Raw genomic sequence first — 18,607 nt, 5'->3', positions numbered from 1 at the left:
AAAACACACAATGAAATTTTAAAAGAACACTTTTGGAAAGCACCTTTAAAAATATGGATAAAGAGCCTTGCTATCTTTCTAATGCTATTTTTTATTTCCCATTTGGATTTTCTAAAAAGAAAAGACAAAAGAAGAGAAACCCAAACCTTTGCTTCACGATTCTTGCAATTTATTTTACTGAGATGGGAAATTTCTATAGAGATTTTAAATTTGTTTCTCTTTCCAAATCCCTCCATATGCAGAATACACACATGGAATTATATGTAATCCACACTACGCAAAGTGTGATTCTTTGTTCCTTCTAATGGCTGGTTCATATAAAAGGCTACTGCAGCGAGCTAATATATACATTCCTTTACCTCAAAGTGCTAGAGGCTTTTAGGTCTGTGAGTCCCCTACGAGGTGAGTTACATATAAAAATCATTTTAAACTGTGGGGGTCAATATTTTCCTTACCCTCTCTTGATTAAATCGTATTTCACAGTTGTAAAGTCATGGGAATCAGGAGATGTTACACATGTGTCTATAAACAACATCAGATTTGGATCAGGGCTGTAGAGAGTGGCTTGAATGTATAAGTCCTGGTTTAGGTCAACAAAGTATGGGAAACTATTCACAGGGCTTGAAAAAGATGGTGATTCATAAAAGGAAAGTTTCACATTGAATCGTCCATACTGAGTTTCATCAGTTTCTAAAGAGTTGGACTCGTTGACGATGTGCATGATGTCCACTATCACGCTCTCATTCATTCTGCAGGTGAAATGTAACTGAGGACTCTTTGCCCTGGTGATGAAATTGTCAGAAGTGGATGCTCTGACTGTGTTGGAGTAGTCGATAGTCCCATTATTTACCTGTTAAAACATTGGATAAAATACAGAGTAGAGGGCTTCAAAAGTCTTGTTGAAATATTACAATCTAGAGAGCTGAAATGCACTACAAGTTATCCGAAAGTCAGATGAGCCAGCAGTGAATTGTATGAGTACGGGTGAAAAAGTGGTCTCAGCTTGAATATGTTGAGATGCCCTTTTATGCTAGATCAGCGGTTCTCAAACTGTGGGGAAGTGGGTCAGGACCCCATTTTAATGGGGTTGCCCGTGTTGGTGTTAGACTTGCTAGGGCCCGGAGCTGAAGTCAAAGCCCGAGCCCCACTGCCTGGGGCCAAAGCCCAAGGGCTTCAGCCCTGGGTGGCAGGGCTCAGGTTACAGGCCCTGCTACCTGGGACTGAAGCTCTTGGACTTTGCCCCCCACGCTCCTGCCTGGGGCAGTGGGGCTTTGGTTCCCCCCCAGGATGGTGGCGCTCAGGCGAGTTCAGCCTTTGGTCCCCCCTCCAGGGGTCGTGTAGTAAATTTTGTTGTCAGAAGGGGGTCGCGGTGCAATGAAGTTTGAGAACCCCTGTGCTAGATCATTGGTCTTGCATGAAATGAACAGAGGGAAAATTTAGTCTGAATATCAATAAAATATGTCTTGATGGTAAAATGTATTAGGGTATGCTTCTTGAGGCTTGTGAAGGAAGACCCGTTGTGTGGAATATTTAAACTAGACTGGGCAAAACACTGGAAAAAAATACTGTAGGAGACAAGTGTGCCCAGGCAGAGAGATGGACTGAATGATCTAATATGCATTTCTCATCTGTAACTTCTATTGGTCTTGTTTCCTTTCTAGGTCTAAGAAAGGTGGGAGGTTTTAATCTGTTGCTGTGTTTTGGCCATAATTTAGTTTTCATTTTCTTCAACATTGTGTGAAGCCACTGTTGTGTTAATTGGACATAAAGATGGCGGTGGGATACCTGATGCAACAGATCTTACACATACAGGACTCCAAATGATCTCAATGGGAATCTTGCATGATTAATGTCTGCAGGTTTGAACCTGGCGTCAGTATATGGAGGTAGATAGGGAAGTAGCTATATGGGTCCTCAGCGATGTGAGCTCACAGACAACCTAACAAAAGATAGGCCAGCCACAGGATCACAATTTTCTTGATGAACTGTGGCAGCCATTGTGCCTAGAATTCTTATATACCCTATTGTACTCTTCCAGCAGTTGTATGGTGCTGCACATAAGATGATACTCTGTGTATTGAACCTTTGGGGTCTTTGGGGAACCTCATGATTTTCTTTGCTAGTTGCTGCAGTGTGAGAAATTCAGCCCTGTGCAGAGAGCCAGCACAAGGCTATGCATCTCTTTCTCTTTTAACTCAAGAAAACAGGATTTCTAAAGTCTCAAGGCCCAAGTGCATTATTGAACAAGACACATACTGCTTCCACAGAACAAAGGAAAATACATTGTCCAAAATATGCAGTGTAGTTATAGACATCTTGGTCCCAGGATTTTAGCGAGACAAGGTGGGTGAGGTAATATCTTTTATTGGACAAACTTCAGTGAAGAGCTCTGTTTGGCTCAAAAGCTTTTCTCTCTCACCAACAGAAATTGGTCGGATAAAATACATTACCTCACCCATCTTGTCTCTCTAATTGTCCAAAATAAGCAGCCAGCACCCTACCCAAATCCTTAAACCATCCAGAACCCAACAAATCCTGAAGCAAAAATGTGGGGAAAGAAAGTCTGATTGTGCTTCCCCTGAACTCAATAATTTTGCCACAAATTTCATCCGGACCAGGACTGGACCCTTGAACTTTTCCGTTGAGTTATGATTACCAATAAACCTATTACTGTGTAGGTGTGTTAGAGATGCCCCTCTGTGCCCAATTTATAGAGGACATGAGCCTATAACAAGGCTGGCTAAGGAACTTTGGCTCTTTAGCTCCAGTTGTAACTGCTCGTTCTTTCAGCTCTAGAGGTCCCCAGCTCATTCCCCCAAGTGTTGGCTCTCACAAAACTATATGGTGATATAAATTTTACAGTGTTTTCTTCCCGTTGGGAATCTTTTAGGAATCTTAAAAGCACAGAGTTACTCTGAAAACTTTTCATTAATAAGTAATTTTAACAAGTTATTTTGATATACAGTATTTTCAGATGTAAACTCTTACCTCACTTTTTGTACCACAGCCATCATAAGGTATATGGAATATAACATGGGATTTTGTAACCATAGGCCTACAAGTTGGGTCATTCAAGTGAAAATTCCATGAAAAATAGCCTTTTGACCTGATGTAGGCTCTTCTAATGACTGCACGCATGTATTCTGGCAGACATGTAAGTGCCACTAGATGGAAAATTTGAATATCAGTAAACAATATTGAAGCATGTATACAAATCCAGTAGTTATTAAAATGCTGCTGTATATTATGTTCACATTACTAGCAAGCAATTGGCCTCATGAAATATTAACTATCCTGGAAATAACAGCTGGGTGGAGAGAAAATGAATTTGCCGTTTCTTTATTGCAAAGATTGACACCACTGAAAATTCACTTCCCCTCCCTAGCTCTCTTATGGAATTAATACTGAGGTTACATAAGTTAATTCGATTCCATAGTTATTTATGCTGCCTAACAGTGTGAGCTCAGAGTTAGGCCACAGCAATAACCCAGTGATCTGCTTTTTATGATCCTTGGCCCAGACATATCCATCCATATGAAGACCACTCTAAAAATGCAGACTTAGCTTAATGATAAAGTATACAAGTGCAGACTGGCTCCTTCTCTCCATGCATACTACCAAACACAGCTCCTTCTACTAGAGCAACATGCTGTTACCAAAATTTGTAGAACTTGAACCATTGCTTAAAACATGTAGTAATTCAGTATAATGGGACAATCTGCATCCCTCTTTGGCTACACCATTGTCTTCAGATGTCCACCACATTTCCTTCTCTGATGGATCTCAAAACTTTTTCCTCTTTTCTCCTACTTTCCTCCCTTTCTTGATTTGTTCCTGGAGGCTTTCTGACCTCCTTCCCAGTCCTTGGCCATCCTCCATGACAAAGTTTCTCTGAAACTCCCTAACAATGAAGATTCTTTTCTGTTGGAGCTCATCATATCTGCCACTTTACTGTTGGTCTCTGACACTGCAACATTTAAAGTCTGCGTTGTCTGGGGCTGTGCACCACAGTGAGTACTGGGAACACAGAATATTTGGAATTTTAAAACTGTATTACTGGGTCACACTAGAAAGACACCCATCGCTTATGGGCTCCAACAGCCTCCAAGGCAGTGATCATCAGAGAAAGCCACGAGGGTCCAAATATGCCTAACAGGTGCAATAGACACCAAATAAAATGGCCTACGCAGGCTTTCCCAACTAGTTTCTCTTATCCAAGCTTGCAGTACAGTAGTAAAAGAAGGATAAGAAAATATTACCAGGCGTCTTGGGTGCTTCACTACTATCAGGAGGAGCTATGCAAGAAGATAACAAAAGGCAAAAATTAAGGATAGTTCATGAAGCTTCATGCATTATTTATTATTCTGATTATAGCGTAATCAGTTAACATACAGCGTAAACAATAAAATTAAAAAGGATTTTTAAAATATTAATAGAAAATGTTCTGATGAATAGCGCTGCCATTTACCATCAGTTTCCAAAGACTAATCTAATGAAAAAATATCCCGCTTGAAATTGAAAAGGGGAATTACTATTAGCTTAAATGGGAAGAAGATTAAGCTCTTTGTGTATATCTGCGTGGACAGGTAATTGCATTCTCAAATACTTATTTTGAAAACAAGATGCCTTTTTAAAACGTGTGTCCCATTTGGCAATGTCCCCCCGCACGTTATCTAAGCATTTCGTGGGTTGTGTAATCCAACTGGTGCACTGAACTTGGAAATACATATTAGTTCAAAAAATAAACAAACACTGCAGTGATATACATCTTAGGGAAACCCAACCCAGAGTCTGAGGCAAAGCCCGCTGAAGTACCTGAACATATTACACTATTTATTTTTGTCAGCTGGGACATTCAAACAGTAGGTCAGTGGAGCCAGCTTTGAGGACACTAGTAGTATTTAAAAGGAAATACATTGGAGCAAACAAATAACTAGAATAAAATGAATTAATAAATACCCATTGCTCCTGATGCCATGTAATGATCAGAGACTGACAAAGATGAGAGAAAATGAAGACACAGTTTAGTAATAGTCATTAGAAACTGTAATCTAGATGAGTGGTTCTCAGACTTGGGCCGCCGCTTGTTCAGGGAAAGCCCCTGGCAGGCTGGGCCAGTTTGTTTACCTGCTGGGTCCGCCGCAGGTTCAGCCAATCACAGCTCCCACTTGCTGCAGTTCACTGCTCCAGGCCAATGGGGGCAACGGGAAGCGGCGTGGGCTGAGGGATGTGCTGGCCGCCACTTCCCGCCGCCCCCGTTGGCCTGGAGCGGTGAACTGCAGCCAGTGGTAGCCACAATTGGCCAAACATGTGGACATGGCAGCTAAACAAACCAGCCCGGCCCACCAGGGGCTTTCCCTGAACCAGCGGCGGCCCAAGTTGGAGAAGCGCTCATCTAGATACATGTTTCTTAGCTGAAGCAAGGAAGAATGGTGGGCTACAGGGCTAGTCCAAATAATGTCTTAGATTAATTAATTAATTACAATGGCTTGGGTGGTCTCATTATATTTATACAATTTGATTATGGTTCCCCAATAAGATTTGGGGCCATAGTTATTCCCTGGTGGTGGTAAACAGCGTGTGTGCCACGATGCAAACTCCTTACAACACTGATCCATCAGGAGCCTGCTCAGGGGGACAGGACACCAACAGATTAACTGGGAGATGCACTGATTCTGAAGGTATCTCCTCTCTGTGCCAACCACTCTCCTCCCACCCCACTGCCCCCCTGACTCAAATGGGTATAAATTGAAAGGTTGATCTTATGCCGCTGGCCTGCTCGGCCTGCTGCTGGTCTGGGGTTCTGTTCACCTAGGCCAGCCGTGGGCTTAGCGGGGCCTGCGGCCGGGACTCCGGCTGCCAAGGGTCCGGCAGCTAGAACCCCAGACCCACAGCGGACTGTGCGGGACCGGCAGCCGGGACCCCAGACTGGCAGTGGGATGAGTGGCTCAGCCCACTGCCGCTCACGGGTTCATCCGCCGGCTCCTGCCAGCCGGGATTCCAGCTGCCGGACCCACTCAGCCCACTGCCGGTCTGGGGTCCACAGTGGGTACCTACCTTCTCCCTGGTTCTGGCCCATTCTCTTCCTCTCTGTGCATTGAGCTGAGGGTGGGAGTGCACTGAGCACAGGGCTGGGGGTGAAGGGTCTGGCCAGGAGCTAGAATGAGGGAGGGGGCTCAGGGTTGGGGCAGGAGGTTTGGGTGTGGGGGCACTTACCTGGGCAGCTCCCATTTGGTGCAAAGGGTGCAGGTGGGATTGTGGGGGGGTGTGCAGGATCTCCCGTTTGGTGCTCAGGGTGGGGGTGGTGATGTGGGGGGGTGCAAGAGTCAGGATGTGGGGAGTGCATGGGATGTGGGTGGGGGCTGGGTATGTGGGGGGGTGCAAGAGTCAGGTCAGAGGGCTGGGGCCATGTGAGGGGGGTGCAAGTGTTAGGGCAGGGGTTGGGGGGGCTGGGTATGTGTGGGGGGGTGCCAGAGTGAGGTCTGGGGTTGTGGGGGGGTGAAGGAGTCAAGCAGAGGGCTGGGTGTGTATGAGGGGGGTACAGGGCTCAGGGCAGGGGCCTGGGTGGTGTGTGGGGCTCAGGGCAGAGGGCTGGGTGTGTATGAGGGGGGTCAGGGCAGGGGGCTGGAGGGGATATGCCCCTATTCCACACACAACCTTCCCCAAGGTCTTGCCCCCACTTTTTCTCTGCCTCTGCCAGGAGCAGCGAGCAGGCTGACTCTGCTCCTTCCCGACCCCCTCCCTTGCAAGGGCCATCAGCTGACCAGCTGGCAGGGAGGGAGGGACGGAAAGGAGGAGGAGGGTCAGGAACCCAGCACACTGAGGGAAGAGGCAGGGGAGCCAGCAGGACCAAGCTTTTGCCCCCGTGGGAGCGGGTGGGGAGAGGTGGAGGGTGGAGAAGAGCGGGCCGGGCTGGGCAGGATTTTTAATGGCAACGCTTCTGCCTGCTGGGACATAGGTTGCCGACCCCTGGTCTATCTGCTCTCATCTTACCCAGCATCCACCTGAACACTCTCATTTTGGCAGTGTGAAGCACTTCTTGTTCTCTCCTCCTCACCGGCCAGCATTCCCACCCATACCTCCTGGCTGGCCTAGTCACATACTCTTATACACTTTACAGTTTACTTGGCATATTCTTATCTCAGAAAATTGCCGTCAACTTCCTTCATTTACACCAACTGCTCTTCATATGGCTCCTAACATCCGCATCCATATTTCCATCATAGCTCAACAGTGACCCAGGGCATTTAAACCATTGCATGGACTTCAACTCTATTCTATTTAGTTGTAATGGCTTCTGTTTGTCCCTCTCAATGAAGCATCACATGCATTCCATCTTTTGTTGGCTTATTTGTAAGCCATAATAGTTATCCAGATAAAATATGATGCGTGCGAAAAACAATGAAATGCTGAGTACCTGAGTACTCTTGATGGGCATAGCAACTCACTGCTAAATGAAAAGGATAGGTACAGAAATTCATCTCAAGATAAAATTATGAAATCTGATAGGGAAGGTGCCATGGATACCATACACAGGGACATACACAGGTGTGTTCTCATCATTATTTGCGGTAGAACTAGACAATGATTTAGAAAAATCTGAAATATAGCTGTTCCCAGAATAATTTTCTACTGAACAAACAGAAAAGAAAGATTAAGAAATACTGCATTTGCTTCTGAAGATATCTGCTAAATCCATGAGAATACAGGTATGCATAGACCATCTCAGATAGACATTTATCTAACCTACTCTTAAATATCTCCAAAGATGGAGATTCCACAACCTCCCTAGGGAATTTATTCCAGTGTTTAACTACCCTGACAGTTATGAACTTTTTCCTAATGTCCAACCTAAACCTCCCTTGGTGCAGTTTAAGCCCATTGCTTCTTGTTCTATCCTTAGAGGATAAGGTGAACAAGTTTTCTCCCTCCTCCTTATGACACCCTTTTAGATACCTGAAAGCTGCTATCATGTCCCCTCTCAGTCTCCCTCTTTTCCAAACTAAACAAACCCAATTCTTTCAGCCTTCCTTCATAGGTCATGTTCTCAAGACCTTTAATCATTCTTGTTGCTTTTCTCTGGACCCTCGCCAATTTCTCCACATCTTCCTTGAAATGCGGTGCCCAGAACTGGACACAATATTCCAGTTGAGGCCTAACCAGCACAGAGTAGAGCAGAAGAATGACTTCTCGTGTCTTGCTCACAACACACCTGTTAATGTATCCCAGAATCACGTTTGCTTTTTTTGCAACAGCATCACACTGTTGACTCATATTTAACTTGTGGTCCACTATAACCCTTAGATTCCTTTCTGCCATACTCCTTCCTAGACAGTCTCTTCCCATTCTGTATGTGTGAAACTGATTGTTCCTTCCTAAGTGGAGCACTTTGCATTTGTCTCCACTTCATCCTGTTTACCTCAGACCATTTCACCAATTTGTCCAGATCATTTTGAATTATGACCCTATCCTCCAAAGCAGTTGAAATCCCTCCCAGTTTGTTATCATCTGCAAACTTAATAAGCATACTTTCTATGCCAATATCTAAGTCGTTGATGAAGATATTGAACAGAGCTGGTCCCAAAACAGATGCCTGCGGAACCACACTTGTTATACCTTTCCAGCAGGATTGGGAACCATTAATAACTACTCTCTGAGTACGGTTATCCAGCCAGTTATGCACCCATCTTATAATAGCCCCATCTAAGTTGTATTTGCCTAGTTTATTGATACAATATCATGCAAGACTGTACCAAATGCCTTACTAAAGTCTAGGTATACCACATCCATCACTTCTCCTTATCCACAAGACTTGTTATCCTATCAAAGAAAGATAGCAGATTTGTTTGTTTGTTTGAGATGGAGGGATAGTTCAGTGGCTTTAGCATCAGCTTGCTAAACCTAGAGTTGTGAGTTCAATCCTTGAGGGGGCCTTTTAGGCATCTGCTGTGAAAAACAATAAAAAAAAAATTGGGTGTAGTCTAGCTTTGTTAGGTTGGATATTAGGAAAAACTTTTTCACTAGGAGGGTGGTGAAGCACTGGAATGGATTATCTAGGGAGGTGGTGGAATCTCCTTCCTTAGAGGTTTTTAAGGTCAGGCTTGACAAAGCCCTGGCTGGGATGATTTAGTTGGGAATTGGTCCTGCTTTGAGCAGGGGGTGGACTAGATGACCTCCTGAGGTCCCTTCCAACCCTGATATTCTATGATTCTATGATTTGTTCTTTACACATCCATGCCGGTTATTCCCTACCACCTTACCAGCTTCCAAGTGTTTGCAGATGATTTCCTTAATTACTTGCTCCATTAACTTCCCTGGCACAGAAGTTAAACTAACTGGTCTGTAGTTTCCTGGGTTGTTTTTATTTCCTTTTTATAGATGGGCACTATATTTGCCCTTTTCCAGTCTTCTGGAATCTCTCCTGTCTCCCATGATTTTCCAAAGATAATAGCTAGAGGCTCAGATACCTCCTCTATTAGCTCCTTGAGTATTCTAGGATGCATTTCATCAGGCACTGGTGACTTGCAGGCATCTAACTTTTCTAAGTGATTTTAACTTGTTCTTTTTTTACTTTATCTTCTAAACCTACCCCTTCCTATTAGCATTCACTATGTTAGGCATTCCTTCAGACTTCTCGGTGAAGATCGAAACAAAGAAGTCATTAAGCATCTCTGCCATTTCCAAGTTTCCTGTTACTGTTTCTCTCTCCTCACTGAGCAGTGGGTCTTGTAGGACACAAAATAAGGCAAATCTCATAAATACAAAAATTTTACACTTTTGGTCGCAGATGAGAGCCTCTTTAAAAGCATGAATGACTGGCATGTGGTCCTCCCTTTTTATTTAACTGAGTAACTTACTCCAGCATTTTTCTTAGATTATGTTCACACTCTGATTGTCCCTTACCTTCATTAGCTGTAGTCAGTGGTTCTGGGGTAGATATTGCCCCAGTGCTCTCTGCTGTGAAAGTGGATGAAAAGGAATAATCTGATTCTAGTGTTGTGTAATCACCAGAGGCTGTCAGAAAAAAGAGAAAATAAATGAATAGAAAGAACGAGTAATAGCCCTTAGAACTGAGGTTAAAAGATTTAGATTTCATCTTTCGTGGAAAAATCAGTTGGCAATGTAGCCTTTTGCTTGTGGAAACGTGGGTCAAAATTGTGTTTTTAAAGCAATAATAAATTGTTTTTACAATAAACTGGGGGATTTTCTCATTGACATCATTAGTTCAGGACTGGGTTCTTAAGGAGCAAAAGTGGAAGTGAGCTTTGTAGCTTTATGCTAAGTGGCCTCGCCACATAACATCACAAATCACCACCATTTGGCATGATTTTTAGAACCTGTTCACAAGGAGCCTGTAAGTGAAATAATGGAATGCTGTGGGAAAATGAAGTACTTGGATTGATATCAGTGGGAATGAATAAACAGTAAGCGCCCAAATTACATCTGGCTGTGTCTCTTACTACTAGAGATACTGGAGTCATACAGGAATTGGCAGAAGCCTTATTGTTTGGGGGAATTTAAGAAACTAGGCTGGACAAAACTTCACCACAAAGACGTTTCTGGATATTGTAAAATACATGCCAATAATCCTTCAATGTCTTACCAGCAAGGGGCATGTATCTAGTATCTGTTAATGTGGATGTCGGAAAAAATCACATTAAAATTCATTACTGTACACAGACACAAATTATAGAAAAATTACAGCAAATTATTTAAAACAAAGTAAAAATTCTACATGGAGAGAAGCATGGACAATTATACCTCTACTAGCAGAGATACACATGTAGGCAATTACAAAGCATGGCTAGCCATATCTATATCCAACTTTGCCTCCATGGCTGTGATAGTAAGCACAACAATGGTTTTTTTCCAATAATTTTCAGAGAAAAGATATCTATTTCCATATCCAGCTGAACACTTCCCTTTCCTAATGTTGATGCTATTGAATGTTGAATGCTATTTTCTTTCTTCTGCACATTAAAGAGGCCATGCCTAAGATCATTATGTGGCTCCATATGTACTTACCAAATGCCTGAAACAATTCGATAAGCTGGCTTGCAGGCATAGGCGGCAGGTTTGTATAATTTTTGGTGGGGCCCAAAATGGTGGTGCCCCCCCGCTCCCGCTCTGTAAGCCGATATAAAATGAAGCTACAACGCATCAGTGCCACAAGATTACAAGGGTCGATTAAAAGTGGAAAGTCAGAAGCAGCACTTGCCTACTTCAATATACAGTATTATATTTTGTTGCACCTGTTGTGAAGTGGGAATATTCTTAATATTTTCTCTGAATACTGTGTGGGTGCCTCAGTTTCCCCTGCAAGATGCCAACTGAAGGTGTTGGGGACAAAGAGATCAGGTGGCCTCCCTGTCCGGAAGAGACACAGAGGCCAGAGGAGGGAGTGTCAGTTTGGAGCTGGCTGGGGAAATGGGGAGAGACCCAGAACTTGGTTCTGGGCTCCCCACCCCCCAAGATGGACCTGACAGAGGGGTTCTGTTTTCTGTACCAACAAGCTCTGTTTAAACTGTGTTCCCGTCATCTAATAAACCTTCTGTTTTACTGTCTGGCTGAGAGTCACATCTGACTGCGGAGTTGGGGTGCAGGGACCTCTGGTTGCCCCAGGACCAGCCTGGGCAGACTCGCTGTGGAAAGTGCATGATGTGGAAGGGCATGCTGAATGCTCCGAGGTCAGACCCAGGAAGGTGCAAGCTACTTGCCCTGGAGACAGTATGCTCCAAGAGAGGAGGTTCCCCCAGAGTCCTGACTGGCTTTGTATGGAGTTGTTCCAAAGCATCACAGCATCCCCTTCCACACCGTGCACTTCCCAGAAGTCTGCACAGGCACTGACACTCCCTTCTCCGGCCTTTGTCTCTTTTCCAGGCATTAGGAGGCCACCCGATCTCTCTGTTCTCCAACACCTTCAGTTGGCACCTTGCAGGGGAAACTGATTTGGGAGAAATGAAGTAAAAGCTGCCCAAACCGAGCTTGAGCACTTCTGAATTTTGAGGTGTTCAAATCTGGAAGCCAGGTGCTGGGGGTGGGAGAGGGCTGTGGGCTCCATGGGGGAGCATGGCAGCAACTGTCTGGAGCTGCACGGAGCCAGACACGCTGGTCTGAGTGGCACAGTAAGCGGTTTGGGGGTTGGAGAAGAGGTAGGGGGTTCCGGGGGGCAGTCAAGGGAAAAGGAGCAGGGGTGGTTGGATGGGGCAGAGGTTCGGAGGGGCAGTCAGGGGACAGGCAGCAATTGGATAGGCATGGGAGTCCAGGAGGTTTATCAGGGGACAGGTAGGAGGGCCCTGGGGGGAAGTTGGGTGGGGTCTCAGGAGGGGGCAGTTGGGGACAAGGAGAAGGGAGGCTTAGATAGGGGCTGAGGTCCCAAGGGGCAGTTAGGGGCAGGGGTCTTGGGAGGGGGTAATCGGGGGACAAGGACCAGTGGGGCAGATGTTTGGGGAGGGGGAAATCAGTGGCCAGGGGCTGGAATTCAAAGGGCTCTGGGCTGCTGGCAGCCGCGGGGAGCCCAGAGCCCTTTAAATCTCAGCCGCGGCTGGGAGTCAGAGGGCTCTGGGCTGCCCGCTGCGGCGGGGAGCCCAGAGCCTTTTAAATCTCAGCCGCGGCTGGGATTTAAAGGGCTCTGGGCTGCCTGAAACCGTGGGGAGCCCAGAGCCCTTTAAATCCTAGCCGCGGCCGGGAATCAGAGGGCTCTGGGCTCCCCGCGGTTGCAGGCAGCCCAGAGCCCTCTGACTCCCGGCCGCGGCTGGGATTTAAAAGGCTCTGGGCTGCCGGCAGCCCAGAGCAGGGGAGAAACCTAGCTCCAAATATTGCTGGAGCAGAGCCCCTGACTCTGAGCCCATATAAGTTGGCGCCCATGCTTGCAGGGATATATTAATAAATTCTTCAAAGTATAATTGTTGCATGTAATTTCTGTGGACAGTAATGTCCTAATTCTATGTCTTTTATTTTGTATGGAAATCTTACAAATAATACCATTTCTGAAATTTTTAATTTTTGGTTGCAGATGAGCCTCTTTAGAAAGCATGACTGAATGTCACCTGGTCTTGCCTATTTACTTAACTGTATAACTTTTCAAGCATTTTTCTTGTTGATGTCATAACCCAACATTATTTTCTTTTTTCTACACACTAAAGTGGCATTTATGTAGCCCCCTACACACCTACCAAATAGGCTGTGATTAAATACGCTCTTGGCTGCTTTTATTCTAGAACTACACATTGAACTTTACATTCCTTTCCTCCGGGGACATTCCTTCATATCTCCCTACTGAAGCCTTTTAGCACTTTCACCCAAATTGGCTGCTTGTTCTAAACTCAGTAACAAATTCTGTATACAGATACTCCAATAACCCAATACCCTCTTGGTACGGCTTGTTTGGCCTATTTCCAGCAAATCTCATAAATACAAAAAAATTGCATTTTTGGTCACAGATGAGCCTCTTTAACGCATGAATGAATGGCATGTGGTCCTCCCTTTGTATTTAACCGTATAACTTATTCCAGCATTTTTCTTACGTTATGTTCAGAGTCTGTTCAGAAGTCCATTACCTGCATTAGGTGTAGTTAGTGATTCTGGGGTGGATATTGCCCCAGTGGTCTCTGGTGCGGTGATGGATGGAAAGGAGTTCTCTCTTTCTGGTGTTGTGGAATCCACAGAAGCTGTCAGAAAGACAAGGAAAGAAATTAATAGATAGAACTAGCAACTACTACTAGCACCTAGAACTGGGGAGTTGTTAAAGATTTAGATTTCATGTTTTGTGGAAAAATGAGTTAGTGTAATAACCTTTTGCTTGTGGAGATGTGGGTCAAAGTTGTATTTCAATGTTAATTATGAATTATTATTTGATTTGCAATTGGGCGACTTGTGTCATTGACAGCATTAGTTCAGGTCTGAATTTTTAAGGGGTAATCCTAGAAGTTACCATCTAACATCCAACACGCTGTAAATATTTTATTCTCTTTTCAAAAGGGCCCTGTAACTTAAACAGCAGGAAGTGATGTGGCTCCAGTAGAAAATGTAAAAGCATAAACAATAACTACTTGCATTTTATCTGGCTGAGTCTTTTACTGCTAGAGATATTGTGGAAAACTCCCATTTATTCTACTCTCTCTGTTTAATATTTCTGTCCTGCTAATGGATTGTCCCCTTGGGGGATGACTGTCTCATGTTTAATTTACCACCCAAAAAAAAATCTACCAGAAAGACATTTCTTGATATTGTAAAGTACATACCAGAAATTATGTAAATGTTTTACCAGATTCTCCAGGGGTTCTGTAGCCAGTATTTGTTAATTAAAAAAATGAATTCTCAGTACTATAAACAGTTACTAATTAAAGAGCAATTAAAGAGAAGTGATGTAAAGAAAAGTAAAAATTATATATGGAGAGAATAATTTCTAAATTTTTGCATTTTTGGTCACAGTTGAGCTACTTTAGAAAGCTTGACTGAATGGCATCTGGTCCTGCCTATTTATTTAACTGTATAACTTATTATACCATTTTTCTTAGATTATGTTCACTCCAATTTCCCTTACCTCCATTAGCTGTAGTCAATGGTTGTGGGGTAGATATTGCCCCAGTGGTCTCTGGCGCGAAAGTGGATGAAGAGGAGTTATCTGTTTCCAGTGTTCTGAAACCTTCAGTGGCTGTCAGAAAGTTGAGGAAAGGAACAAATAGACTGGGGTATTGCTTAAAAGATTTGGATTTCACGTTTCCATTCTGAGTAGAGTTTACCCTGTTTTTGCTTTCCCCCAAGGCTTCATTCTTCACTAAGTTATATTCTTTCTACCTACCAGTTCTCCACCTCCAACTAAGAACCCCTTGTAACAGGGTGGTACTCTTGCTCTGTGGACCAGCACACTTAACATGTGTTGGTCCTAAAACAGTAGGAGGTGCTGAGCGAGACCTGCTATCTCACTGTTGCACGTGTAGCTGGTTAACTTCCATCTTGGATATGAGTGTGGGAGGACTGGAACGAGAGGGAGCGTCTCGTGTTCAAAATGAAATTTAATGAAATATTTCAGTGAATAAATTCTGAAAATAAATGTTGATCACTAGGTTTTCCAGAAATAGTTTTGTTGTGAGGATTCAAAATTCCATCTGTTTTGGTAACAGGATGCCCAATTAGGGGCAAAATTACAGCATTTTTCTTACATTATGTTCAGAGTCTGTTCAGAAGTCCATTACCTTCATTAGGTGTAGTCAGTGATTCTGGGGTGGATATTGCCCCAGTGGTCTCTGGTGCAGTGATGGATGAAAAGGAGTTCTCTCTTTCCGGTGTTGTGTAATCCACAGTGGCTGTCAAAAAGATGAGGAAAGAAATTAAGAGAAAGAACTAGTAATGGCTTTTAGAACTGGGGTGTTAGTTAAAAGATTTAGATTTCAAGTTTTGTGGGAAAATGAGTTATCGCAATAGCCTTCCACTTGTGCAAATATGGGTCAAAATTGTATTGTAAAGTTAATAATAAAGTCCTATAGAATTGAAATTAGGGAGCTTTGGTCATTGACATTATTGTTTCAGGACTAGGTTCTTCAGGAGCAAAATGGAAAAGTTAAAAGAAGTTAAAAGAAAGCAATTGAAGCAAAGGAAAAATTCTGCATGGAAGGAAGTATGGACAATCATATCTCCACCAGCAGAGACACCCATGTGGGCAATACACAGTATGGCTAGCCATATCGCTATCCAACTCTGCCTTGACATCTGTGATAGTAAGTGCAACAATGGTTATTTTCCAGAACGTTTCAGAGAGAAGATGCCTATTTCCATATCCAACTGAACACTTCCCTTTCTGAATGGTGATGTCATAACCCCACATTATTTCCTTTTCCCCACACACTGAAGTGGCATTTATGTAGCCCCCTACACACTTACCAAATAGGCTGTGATTACATATCCTCTTGGCTGCTTTTATTCTAGAACTACACATTGAACTTTACATTTCTTTCCTCCTGGGACATTCCTTCATATCCCCCTACTGAAGCCTTTTAGCACTTTTACCCAAATTGGCTGCTTGTTCTAAACTCAGTAACAAATTCTGTATACAGATACTCCGATAGCCCAGTACCCTCTTGGTATGGCTTGTTTGGCCTATTTCCAGCAAATCTCATAAATACAAAAAATTTGCATTTTTGGTCACAGATTAGCCTCTTTAACGCATGAATGAATGGCATGTGGTCCTCCCTTTGTATTTAACCGTATAACTTATTCCAGCATTTTTCTTACATTATGTTCAGAGTCTGTTCAGAAGTCCATTACCTTCATTAGGTGTAGTCAGTGATTCTGGGGTGGATATTGCCACAGTGGTCTCTGGTGCGGTGATGGATGGAAAAGAGTTCTCTCTTTCTGGTGTTGTGGAATCCAAAGAAGCTGTCAGAAAGACAAGGAAAGAAATTAATAGATAGAACTAGCAACTACTACTAGCACCTAGAACTGGGGAGTTGTTAAAGATTTAGATTTCATGTTTTGTGGATAAATGAGTTAGTGCAATAACCTTTTGCTAGTGGAGATGTGGGTCAAAATTGTATTTCAATGTTAATTATGAATTATTATTTGATTTGCAATTGGGCGACTTGTGTCATTGACAGCATTAGTTCAGGTCTGAATTTTTAAGGGGTAATCCTAGACGTTAACCTAGAAGTTACCATCTAAAATCCAAAATGCTGTAAATATTTTATTCTCTTTTCAAAAGGGCCCTGTAACTTAAACAGCAGGAAGTGATGTGGCTCCATTAGAAAATGTAAAAGCATAAACAATAACTACTTGCATTTTATCCGGCTGAGTCTTTTACTGCTAGAGATATTGTGGAAAACTCCCATTTATTCTACTCTCTCTGTTTAATATTTCTGTCCTGCTAATGCATTGTCCCCTCGGGGGATGACTGTCTCATGTTTAATTTACCACCACCACCAAAAAAAAAAATCTACCAGAAAGACATTTCTTGATATTGTAAAGTACATACCAGAAATTATGTAAATGTTTTACCAGATTCTCCAGGGGTTCTGTAGCCAGTATTCGTTAATTAAAAAAATGAGTTCTCAGTACTATAAACAGTTACTAATTAAAGAGCAATTAAAGAGAAGTGATGTAAAGAAAAGTAAAAATTATATATGGAGAGAATAATTTCTAAATTTTTGCATTTTTGGTCACAGTTGAGCTACTTTAGAAAGCTTGACTGAATGGCATCTGGTCCTGCCTATTTATTTAACTGTATAACTTATTATAGCATTTTTCTTAGATTATGTTCACTCCAATTTCCCTTACCTCCATTAGCTGTAGTCAATGGTTGTGGGGTAGATATTGCCCCAGTGGTCTCTGGCGCGAAAGTGGATGAAGAGGAGTTATCTGTTTCCAGTGTTCTGAAATCTGCAGTGGCTGTCAGAAAGTTGAGGAAAGGAATGCATTGACTGGGGTGTTGGTTAAAAGATTTAGATTTCACGTTTCCATTCTGAGTAGAGTTTACCCTGTTTTTGCTTTCCCCCAAGGCTTCACTCTTCACTAAGTTATATTCTTTCTACCTACCAGTTCTCCACCTCCAACTAAGAACCCCTTGTAACAGGGTGGTACTCTTGCTCTGTGGACCAGCACACTTAACATGTGTTGGTCCTAAAACAGTAGGAGGTGCTGAGTAAGACCTGCTATCTCACTGTTGCACGTGATAGTAGGTGGATATTGTGATATTATTAAGATTGTAAGGCTGATTAACCTCCATCTTGGATATGAGGGTGGGAGGACTGGAACGAGAGGGAGCGTCTCGTGTTCAAAATGAAATTTAATGAAATATTTCAGTGAATAAATTCTGAAAATAAATGTTGATCACTAGGTTTTCCAGAAATAGTTTTGTTGTAAGGATTCAAAATTCCATAAGTTTTGGTAACAGGATGCCCAATTCGGTGCAAAATTACCTGCCCACTTTTAAAAAAGGCTCTGGTATCCTGATGATTTGAAATACCAGGAAAATATAGGCGAGTGACTCCTTTTTCCTGGAGAATTGATGACTGAAATGATTTTGAAACTGGGATGAATAGACTCTTCAAAGTATAACTGTTGCATGTAATTTGTGTGGGCAGTAATGTTCTATTTCGATATCTTGTATTTTTATGTAAATCTTATAAATATTATTTCTTAAATTTTGCATTATTGGTCATGGTTGAGCCTCTTTAAAAACATGACTTCCTTGATAGTAGGTGGATATTGTGATATTATTAAGATTGTAAGGCTGATTTTTTCTGATTTAATTATTTTCAAATAAAATATACTAACAGAGTGCTTCAACATTACTACTAACCCACACACATATATTGAAAGTGGTAGGGATTTGCAACGGATTTGATAAACTCAAGCAGTGTTATGCCAATGTAACAGTTATCCGCCTCTGAAACCCTTACTCATGTTGAGCAACACTCACTTAGGTGAGCAGACTTAAGTCGATTTTCTCAGGCAGGAGTATTTGTATGAGGAAGGGATTGTCTTTAGTGGGACCACTAAAGGATAAATCCTTTTCAGCTTGGTTAATGGCTGAAGAAGCAGCCCCTCACTGTCAAATGAGAGTTGAAAGATTCTGATAAATATACGGAACCCAACTAAGAAATACCTGTTG

At 42.9% G+C, this 18,607-nt stretch overlaps 1 protein-coding gene across 1 annotated transcript in view; it reads right to left on the bottom strand.

The window, feature by feature from the left end:
* LOC120409344 (deleted in malignant brain tumors 1 protein-like) overlaps positions 1–18,607 on the bottom strand; it is a 131,574-nt gene that overhangs the window by 1,203 nt on the left and 111,764 nt on the right. Inside the window, exons 24-33 of the mRNA XM_039547236.1 lie at positions 17,272–17,382; positions 16,267–16,377; positions 15,198–15,308; positions 14,546–14,656; positions 13,560–13,670; positions 9,904–10,014; positions 4,960–4,992; positions 4,260–4,295; positions 2,989–3,164; positions 456–850 (exon numbers count right to left, since the gene is read on the bottom strand). Coding sequence (XP_039403170.1) covers positions 456–850; positions 2,989–3,164; positions 4,260–4,295; positions 4,960–4,992; positions 9,904–10,014; positions 13,560–13,670; positions 14,546–14,656; positions 15,198–15,308; positions 16,267–16,377; positions 17,272–17,382 — 1,306 coding nt within the window. The remainder of the gene's footprint in view (positions 1–455; positions 851–2,988; positions 3,165–4,259; positions 4,296–4,959; positions 4,993–9,903; positions 10,015–13,559; positions 13,671–14,545; positions 14,657–15,197; positions 15,309–16,266; positions 16,378–17,271; positions 17,383–18,607) is intronic.

The sequence above is a fragment of the Mauremys reevesii genome, linkage group 7, assembly GCF_016161935.1.
Source record: "Mauremys reevesii isolate NIE-2019 linkage group 7, ASM1616193v1, whole genome shotgun sequence".
NCBI lineage: Eukaryota > Metazoa > Chordata > Testudines > Geoemydidae > Mauremys > Mauremys reevesii.
Note: the sequence above shows the minus strand (reverse complement) of the source record. Positions and strands in the feature narration are given on the sequence as shown.